At 40.1% G+C, this 10,252-nt stretch overlaps 1 protein-coding gene across 1 annotated transcript in view; it reads left to right on the top strand.

Moving 5' to 3' along the window:
- Nucleotide 1: 1 nt before the first annotated feature.
- Rnf115 (ring finger protein 115) overlaps nucleotides 2–10,252 on the top strand; it is an 88,692-nt gene continuing 78,441 nt past the window's right edge. Inside the window, exon 1 of the mRNA XM_063256858.1 lies at nucleotides 2–325. Coding sequence (XP_063112928.1) covers nucleotides 221–325 — 105 coding nt within the window. The 5' untranslated portion in view covers nucleotides 2–220. The remainder of the gene's footprint in view (nucleotides 326–10,252) is intronic.

Raw genomic sequence — 10,252 nt, 5'->3', positions numbered from 1 at the left:
CGGGTCGACTTTCCTGTCCTACGTTCTGTGGTGCTGGTAAGACAGGCCGCGTTGTGGCGGTCCGTGCAGTAGCCTCTTTGGGCCGGGCTTACTCACGTGGCCGACGCGGACTCTGGAGCTGCCCGCCGCACTGAGGGGTGGAGGCGGAGGCAGCGACCGCTGCCCGGGAGGTAGCGGCCTGGGAGGCTGCCTTCTCGGACAGCAGTGGCGGAGGAGAAAAATGGCGGAGGCTTCGGCGGCTGGGGCGGACGCGAAGGAGGAAGCTGTAGCCGCCCACCGATTTTTCTGCCACTTTTGCAAGGGCGAGGTCAGCCCCAAACTACCGGTAAGAGTCTTGAGCTTGGTACTGGCTTAGATTCCTCACCCTCCCGGTCTCTGAACCTGATCTTCGCCCCCGCCCCATTCCCTGTTCCCAGCTGCCGGTCGCCTCCGTTCGCTGACCCCCAAATGCTGGCGTTAGCCTTGGCTCTGTAACTCTTGCCCAACCCATATTTTCTCCTTGGTTGCCCCACCTTGTCCCTCATTTCTCTCCTTCTCTTTACTTGTGCCCCCTTTATCTTTTTTTGTGCTTCTTAGCGAATTCTCTGGACAACTGTGCCCTCAATTTGATGGCACGCTTCTTCACCTTGTCTCCTGGCCATAATGTCTCCCACCGCACATACCTACACTGTCCTCTGTCGCGTCTGCCTTCCATTTCCTTTCCCACTTTTCACCACTTTCACTTTACACCTTTGGTAGAGTTTACGAGGGAAAATAACGGACTGCTGAAATTGGCACTTGTGATGTTTGTCTCTAGCTAAGGAATCAGAGAGGGCTAGAAGGTAATTAATTGGGGAGAAGGATTTTGGTCTAAAGTGATTTCCAGAGATCTTGTGAAAAGGAAAATAGCGGTGTGCTGATGACTTGCAGACTGCCTGTGCTCCCTGTCACTGTTGAAGGAATTCATTTCCGGAATTTGGGAAGAAGGCAGAATGTGTTGTTTGAAATACTTTGTGTCTCATGCTGCTGCTGTTTTTAGTGCCACCTCTTATACCCGTTTCTGCACTATTCAGTTAAGCAAAAGGTTCAGGACGCGATGTTAGGAACTGCTTCCTGTGATGTAAAATTGGTTTTCACTTGTTTCTGCCAGACTGTCAGCCAGTAGAGAAGTGGTGGTCTAGTTGTGAAGAAAATGCTTCTGCAGTGTGCTAGCTGGTGCCAGCATCCAAAACCCAGAAGCTGTTTTGGGTTTTTGAAGTATCAAGGTTCAGTCTTAAGATAGGGCGTCTGCCTGTCACATTCACCTCTAACAGTGCTTCAGAATCTGGGAGAAAGCCTACTAAAGCGTGCCTTTTTTTTGCTTTTTTTCCCTTAGAAACACAAATTGAAAACAGTAAGTCCCTAAAAAATATTTTACAGCCTTTGCACCTACAAGGTGTATGTTTGTGCTTGTGTGTGTGTGTGTGTGTTTGGGGTTTTGGGGAGAGGTACTGGGGATTGAACCTGGGGCCTTTGCACTGACCTACATCCCCAGTTCTTTAATTTTTTATTTTCAGGCAGGGTCTTGCTAAATCTCTTAAGTTCTTCAGGCAGGGCTTGAATTTGCATTTGCAGGCTTATGACCATCCTGCCCCTGCCTTCCACACCCAGCTAAGACATCTGCAGCATTTTCTTCCCTTTTTATTTGCCTTACTTTAATGTAATCATAGTTTCATCAACTGCTACATGGTTCTGCTGTGTTTATGTGCTTTATGCCATATTTCAGTGTCTGGACGACCTTGTTTTTTTCCAGCAGACATTAGAACCTCCAGAACTCTCTCAGTACAGATAGAGAATCTGGAGTTCAGCCAGTGTGTGTGACTGGTGACATGTTGAATATGATGCCATTGTGACCTTAGCTCTTTGGATCTTTAAAATGCTGTTCATTAATTTGCTTTTTTTAGAGTGAGAAGACTTAGTCAACATTTCCACAGTTTTATTGTATCTTACTACTTGAAATCCTCACTCTAAATGGATATTTGAAAGGCCTTTTTATTGTTTTTCTAAACCTTTGTTAGATACCCAGAGAAGTTGTTGCTTTTTTTAGTGTAATTATTATATCATACCTGACTTATAAATGAAGCCTATCACAATTGAATGTAACCATATAAGTACCATTTTACATACAGGGTTCTTTGTGGGATATTGTAGAGATGATATGGAGGAATATGTGGTTCTTCTAAGAACCTCAGTTATGCCAGGTGTAGTGGCACCTGCATATATGTGATCCCAGCACTTAGGAAACTGAGGCAGAAGAACTGCTGTGAGCTTGAGACCATCCTGAACTACAAAGTGAGACTGTGTCTCAAAAAGAGGAAGAGACAAACATGGAAAAAGTAAAAATATCAAAGTAACAGTGTAGTCATGCATTGTTTGGGAGAGGGGCAAGTTCTAAGAAATGCATTAGGTGATTTCATTTTGTGAAAATATCATGGCGTATACAATGGCTACAGTGGGCTGGCAAATGCAAAGACATACCATGGAGTATGCGATGGCTGCCGTAACATAGCGCCTGCCTGGCAAATGCAAAGTCCTGAGTTTGATTCTTGGTACCAAAAAAAAAAAAAAAAAAAAAAGAGAAAAAAGAAAAGATGGGCACTGTGTTACTGTGCAATATAATTTTATGGAGCCACTCTTCTAGTCCTTTGTTGACTGGAATATTATTATTGAATGACAGGAAAGTGAACGAGGATGTGTGCTCTTGATTTCAGAGTGTATGGTAGCATTGGTGACACTGGGGGAGGTGTGATAGACAAAGATGGGATTTGAATTAAATTTTGAGGAACTAAGAATGCCCAATTCAGATTGAGAATACCCAAGACCATAAGGTAGCAAAAGGAAGAATGGGTTGAGGAAGAAGGGACAAACACTTATTGTATCTTACTACTTGAAACAAACAACTAGATCATTGTTTGTTCCTTTGTTTTCAGTTGATAAGTAAAATACTTTATATTTACAGAGTATATATGTTATATGTACATTGTGAAATGGCTAAAGCTAACATACATGGTATGCTCAATGAACAGTGAAGTTTAAATACTAAAAAAAGTATGATGCATTATTATTATTCTCTCTCAAAATACTTCCCCTCACTTTGAACACATTTAGCCCATTGTTTTTGCCACTTTGTGCAGCAGTTCTGGAAGTGTGTTTTTTGAGTGTCTTTGGTTGTGCTGTCATGGTTGCCTCCATACTTAAATCAGTTTAGAGCCTTTTACCTTTCATTGTTATTTTGATTTCAGGAAAGAGCCAGAAGTTGCATGGTGCCAGGTCTAGTGAATAACATGGATGAGTACACACCATGTTTTTTATGAGCTTGCCTTTCTGTCATATGGCACTTGGTATTAACATTCACTGTGCTTTTTGGTCACATCTCATCACACACAAAAGAGAACTGCTTCAGAAAATGGCAAGGATGATCATAGGAGAAGTGTTCAGAGTGAGGGGGAGTATTTTGAAAGGGACTAATGGCAATGTGTGTTTTTTTGTAGTTCTTTTTGAGAAAAGATTTTGCTATGAAGTTAGGCTGTCTTTGAACTTACTTTGTGGCCCAGGCAGGCCTTGAACTTGATGATCCTCTTGCCTCAGCCTGTTGAGTGCTGAGATTACAGGTATGCACCACCATGCTTGGCTTTTTCTTTGTTTATTTGGTTTTTTGTGCCAGGGATCGAACTCATGAGCTCACGATTGCCTGGCAGGTGCTTATGCTGCTGCTAAGCTAAATCCTCAGCCCCAGTGCTTGGCTCTTAATGTGGTAGTTTATAAAATTTAAACACACACTGAATTTTTTTTGTCTTTTTTTTTTTTCTTGGACCAAGGATTGAACTCACTATCTCACACTTGCCGGGCAAGGGCTTATGCCACTAAGCTAAATCCCCAGGCCCTCACACTAAATTTTAATCTGCCCTTGTATGTTGTAAACCCAAATAACGAGTTCAGTCATCCAAATATTGTAATCCTCTTTCTAGTTTTCCTCTCAATCCAAAAGTTATATTTGTAATCCCATTGAGACGTTATTGGAGTCCCAGCTGGTAAATTTCTACCACCACCAGTGCAACCCACCTCGAGAGTAAAGACACCAAGACATGTTCCAAGTTAAGGGCAGCCAAAGGTCCTAAGTCCATTTCTCATGAGGACATGTGGACAACTCGATCCTAGACCTCTCCCAACATTTATTCTCTTGTGAAGAAAGGGGGCGTCGCTCAGGGATGAGTGATAGGATGTCAGGGATTACTGAGTAACTTGAGCTGGCTGGCCAGGTGCAAGGATGGCATCTCTGTAATTTGCAGAAATTAAAGCCATGCAGAAGGATCAATTTACATAACCTGATTAAGGTAACAGTGGAATTGTTTTGGGGGGCTATTGCTTCATTTCTGATATGCAAACTCTTGTGCCCTGGGGAGTCATAGCCTCTTATCTTGAGGCCATACCCAGTTGACATTCCTGGAGCATATTGCTCTACATCTCGCCAGCTCAATCCTGTATTGTGGAGAGCACCATTCGAGGAAACAGGACTGTCTGATGGTTAGACTTTGCACGCTAACCTTATTTGCAATGCTTAGTGCCAATTGAAGAGGGAAGGAAATACCCTAGCCAGTCTTTCACATAGCAGTGTAAGGAAATGAGTCTCCAAGTAATCAAAGTCACAGCAATTGTTTTGGATTCAAAGGGAGTCACTGGAGTTGCTTCCCACACTTGTATAACACATTACCTTACTTGCCTTTTTTGGGGGGATGGTGGCGAAAACACTTAAAATCTGTTTTAACAATTTTCAGTTTATTGTCATAATGATGTGCAGTAGTAAAATCACTGTAATTATGCTTTTGGGTTAAGTTTTTTTTTTTTTTTTTTAATATGTATTGGAGATTGAGCCACACTGAGTTATGTCCCTAACCCTTTTTATTTTTCAATTTGAGACAAGGTCTTGCTAAATTGACCAAACTTTTCATCCTTCTACCTCATCTTCCCAGAGTACAGGGGTTATAGGTATATGCCATCATACCTGGCTTACAGTTTTGATTTGTATATGAGCCAGTGAGTTTCATTTTGTTTCATAGCCGTTTCTCATGACCAGGTCAGTATCTTGTTGAGTGCAAACCTGTTTCTGCTCCTGAAAAATCAACAAATGCTAGTAATATGATCTGTATATGATCTATATATCTATATGTACATAGGACGTTGAAGATTTTTTTAGAGATAATATTTGATGTAACCTTGAAATCCCCTCACTATAAATACCTGAGCATACAGTAGAATGCATAGTTTCTTGAATTAGATAAATATTATAGGAAACTTGGCTATCTTTCTGAGAATAGCCAGATCTAGTTTATCATGGATAAAGGTTTTCATTGTCTAGATTAAATTTGCATCTCTAGGGGGTACTGACTCTTGAGATGACAGTTGCCTTTGAGTGCTGTTTTTTTTTTTTTTTTTTCTTTTCGTATCAGTAATTGAACTCATGACCTCATGCCTGCCACTGAGCTAAATCTCTGGCCTTGAGTGCTATTCTTACTGAACACTAGGGACTGGATATCGAGTTTACACCAGCATTCCCCACTACCCACTGTGGTTTTTGGGATCGAACCCAGGACTTGATACAAGGCAGGCAAGTGAGCTGCATCCTGAGCCCTGCATCAGCTTTTAATGGCTATTGCTAGGTATTTACCTACTTAGCGGAAAGGACTACTTCAGTGCCATTTCATCTGTTGTTAATTTATTCACCATATAGCAGAGCTATAAGGCTGTTCAGTGGGACTAGGTTGCGAGATTTTACAATTCTTATTTCTCTTATACTACATCTAGAATCTAACACTTCTTGAAACATTTGGGAGTTTGCAAAGCAACAGTAATAGCTTATTTAGTTTTCAGTATTGAAATTACTTTTAATTGTTTTATTAGTCTTATTACTCTGATGGATTCATCAGTCTGGCTAACTTTAATGTTCATGTTAAGAGAAATAGTTTTGGCTGGGCATGGTGGTGTGTGCTGTAATCTCAGCACTTGGGAGGCTGAGGCAGGAGGATCTCCACAAGTTTGAGTACAACTGAGGCTACCATAGTGAGTTCAAGGCCAGCCTGAACTATGTAAATATCCTGTCCTTTCTCCCCGCAAAAAGTTTAGATTATACTTTTGGAGAGAGAGCAAGGTCAGTTTGAACTATGTAGAGACTGTGTTTCAAAAAAAGAAAAAGAAAGGGCCAGGAATTTAGCTCAGTGGCATAAGCACCTGCCTGGCAAATCCGAGGTCATGAGTTTAATCCCTGGCACCACCAACAACAACAAGAAGAGAGAGAGAAGAAAAGTTTTGCCTAAAGCTATATAAATTAAACTGCATGTAGGTTTGTATTTATTTAATTTCATGAAATAACACTTTCTAGTGTTCATCCTGATCTTAGCTTTGTGTGTCTTTAGTTTGACCCTACCACTTAAGAGGACAAAACATTCATTTAGGAAGAAGAAACTAAGAATAAAGAAGAAATCATGAACGGAGTTTAAACATAAAAATGTATTTAGTAGCATTGTTATGTGCTAGGCTTCAAAGAAGACTCCATTCTAAGTGAACATTGCTTTTGGAATTTTTCTGGTATTAAAAGTGTTTTTTCTATTAATAGTGACACTAATTTTAATAAAATTTAGTGAGTACTAATCTTGGATTTTTTTTTTTTTCTTTTTTGGTATTGGGGCTCAGACCCAGGATCTTGTGCATGCTAGACAAGCACTCTATTTCTGAGCTGTGTTCCAACCTTAAACTTTAATTTTTTTTTTTTTTTTTTTTTTTGAGATAGGGTTTCACTATGTAATTTAGGCTGGCCTTGCACTTACTGTTTAGTCGAAGCTAGCCTTAAACTCTTGGTAATTATCCTGCCTCAACCTTACACGTGCTGGGATTACAGGTGTGTGCCATCATGCCCAGCTGGATTTTAAAATAACATTTTACATAGTCCAAAGCACCTAGATTTCAGATTTATATATGATTGGGTAAAAAATGCCATTGTATACTTTTTTGGTTGTAAGGTGATAGAAGAAATACTTAAGGAAACTTTGCAGAAGTTTCTATCACACCTGACTGTCCTATTGAGAGATGTATGAAGTCAAGATTAATGGAGTTGCTGTTCTGCATCAAAGGATGACTGGGGAGTACACCATAGAAGGCCTTGTTATAGAGTATCCTGAACATGCCTCCTCCCCTCCATACCACCTTCTTCTCCTTCTCTGTAAAATCAAGGTCAGAGATTATTTTAGGAGTTTGAATCTGGTGGCATTATTCCCACAAATTTACATAAATTACATGCACAATAACCTGCTGTTGGTATTGATGAGACTAGGGTGGTTTTTAAGTATTTAATGGGGTTCAGGGCATTTCCCACATTCAGATAAGAGACAACTGTAATTGAGAAGAATACATATATGCTCACTTCTGAGGCTCTGCCAAAAGGGACTAGTAGAGTTCTTTTCCTCTATTTCCCGCTTGTATTGCCTTCCTTGGTTTAATTAAATGTCATCTTTGTCAGTAAGTAATGTAACTTAGTTTGGCTCTTTACCAGCCCTAAACAGGAATGTGTTCTAACTGCTGCACAGTAAAGAGTAGCTATACTCAGTGTAGCTAAGTGTACACATCTGTAATTCCACCACTCTAGGATGCCAAGGCAGGCGAATAGAAAGCCCAATTATGGAGACTCTTGTTTGCAAATAAAAAATGAACTCGTTGTGGTGGCACATACCTGTAATTCCAGCACCCAGAAGGCCAATGCAGGAAGATCATCATGAGTTTGGGACCAACCCTGAACTACACGTGAGTTCAAGACTAGTTTACACTACAATGAGACTCTGTCTTAAACAAACAGCTAAACAAGCAGAAAATTTGGGGATGCTTCTCAGTGTGAAGGTCTCACCTTAACCACCCCCTTCCAAAAAAGTAGATATCTGTAAAATTTCTATTTATTCATTTTTGATTTTTGAGACAGAATCTCACCAGTTAGTTCTGGTGGCTGGCCTTTAGCTTAGAAGGTGGCCCAGGCTGGCCTCAAATGCCTCAGCCTCCAAGAGCTGGGACTACAGGCATCGGCCACCACACCCAGCGGCAAGATTTTACTTATTTGTTTATTTTTAGCAGTGGTAAAGTTTATGTAAAAATAAAAGTGAGGAGAGAGGGAGAAACTGGCTCTGCAGAGTAAGCTTGGGCTGAGTAGAAGAGGCAAAAGCAAGGTAAAAGTATACCCTAGAGAAAGCCATGATAGCCTCTGTAAGATTTCATGTTGCTATTAAACTAGCAGAAGCAATTTAGTGATTGGAGTTGGTTTTGACAGGTTTTACTTTCTAGATTACCTTAAACTCTGTTATTGGTGACTGTCTATAAAGTCTACTTGATTAGTATGTATCTGCAGTATAGCAGTAGCTTATTTATTTATTGGCATTACTGACAGTTGAACCCAGGGTCTTCTCACACTGAGCTACATTTCTAGCTCTTTTTTATTTTGAGACAGGGTTTTACTAAGTCACTTAAGTTGCCCAGGCTCAATTTGCAATCCTCCTGCTTCAGCCTTCCAGAGTGTTGGAAGTATAGGTGTGCCTCAGTACATATCAGTCTCTTACTAGATATTTTTTAGTTGAATGAGTAATTTAAATTAAATACCCAATAGTTCATTTTAAAAGTAGTGACTTTAGTGTTTTAGTATCTTTGTGGTATAAAATGCAAGTGTTATGTTTGAACAGTATCAGTAAATATATTTTCTTCAAGATCCGGAAATAAATACAATATATTTATATTCCTATGGGTAGGAGGCTACTTCTAGTCTTGACATTTTACTGGCAAATTGACATATGTTGGGGGAATTTGCAGGACTTTTTCTATATGAGGAGTTCCTTGTCAGTTTTTTGGGACGGGGGAAGTATTGACTAGATGTTAATACTTCATGTTTCTTTATGTTTAGTTGCTCTTTTATGACCTTTTCTTTGGTTCAGGGAGAGAATGCTAAGGTTTTTCAGGCAGCCAGTTTACAAAAAATAAGAAGGTAAAGGTTGTCCCTCCCGCCCCCAGTCAAATGAGAAGGTATAGATGCTAACTTTTGTTTCATTTCTCCATGATTGTTTTTTTTTGTATTGGGCATCGAACTCGCAACCACACACTTGCAAAGCAGGAGTTTATGCCGCTGAGCTAAATCTGTAGCCCCTCATTTCTCCATAATTTAATCATGGGCGATAAAGGAGATAGTATGGAGCATGGAGTTATTTTTGTAAGCATTTCTAATTGTTACAGCCAATAGGGAAAGGGAGATTATAACTATTATCTAGCAAACAGAAGCAAAAGACACTGCTAGTAAACATGCTACAATGCACGGGACAGCCTCTTACAGTAAAGAATTATTGAACTCAAAATGTCAGGAATGCTGGAGTTTAGATGCTAGTGTGAATAAAGGGATAGTCCTTTGTCTTTCTCTATTTAAGGTTTTATTTTGGGGTAGCTTACTTGCTTGCTTTTTTTTTTTTTTTTTTTCCCTAAGAGTCTCTCTACATAGTTTAAACTGGCTTTAAACTCACTGTGTAGTCAGTCTGAACTTGAATTCATGGTGATTCTCTAGCCTCAGCGTCAGCCTACTGAGTGTTAGGATTATTTGGTTCAAAGAGAGAATGCTAAGGTCTTTCAGGCAGCCAGTTTACAAAAAATAAGAAAGAAGGTTAAGGGGTCTGTGTGTCGTGTTCCCCCCGCCCCCCCCCCCCCCCATAGTCAGATTAGAAGGTGTAGATGCCACCGTGCCTGGCTTGGTGTAGCTTTATTTCTATTTCAGTAAAATAACCGAGACCATATAATTTTAGTCAAAATTTCTCATGGGATGGATTGTTTAGAACAAGAACCAGGGCTTAGTAGTTGGGCACTGCTATTATGTTTCAGAAATATCTGTTGGGTCATTTTTCTTAATGTGGTTTGTGAGCGCAGAGGTGTTTGATGATCCTTCTCAAATTACACAGGATAGGGGAACGTCTAAGTTAATAACACCACTTATAGTTTAGTAAAACTGCTGGAAATTCCAGTTTGAAAACAAAACAAAAAGCAGGCAAGCCTTACTTTTAGTTTTTCTGTAGCATACCTTAGTGTTAATCACATTTTATTTTGTGTTTCTCTTACAGTTTTTAAAGAGTTTCATGAGCACAGGAGACTGTGTGCTTAAACTATTAGTTTCTCAAACTCTTGACTGAGAGGAGTGAAGTTATCAATCTTGTTCTAAATTTTTAGTAGG

Source organism: Cavia porcellus, unplaced genomic scaffold (assembly GCF_034190915.1).
Source record: "Cavia porcellus strain 051 isolate PalLab524CR breed Dunkin Hartley unplaced genomic scaffold, mCavPor4.1 scaffold_1, whole genome shotgun sequence".
NCBI classification, from domain to species: Eukaryota; Metazoa; Chordata; class Mammalia; order Rodentia; family Caviidae; genus Cavia; species Cavia porcellus.
This window is presented reverse-complemented; position numbering and strand designations above follow the sequence as displayed.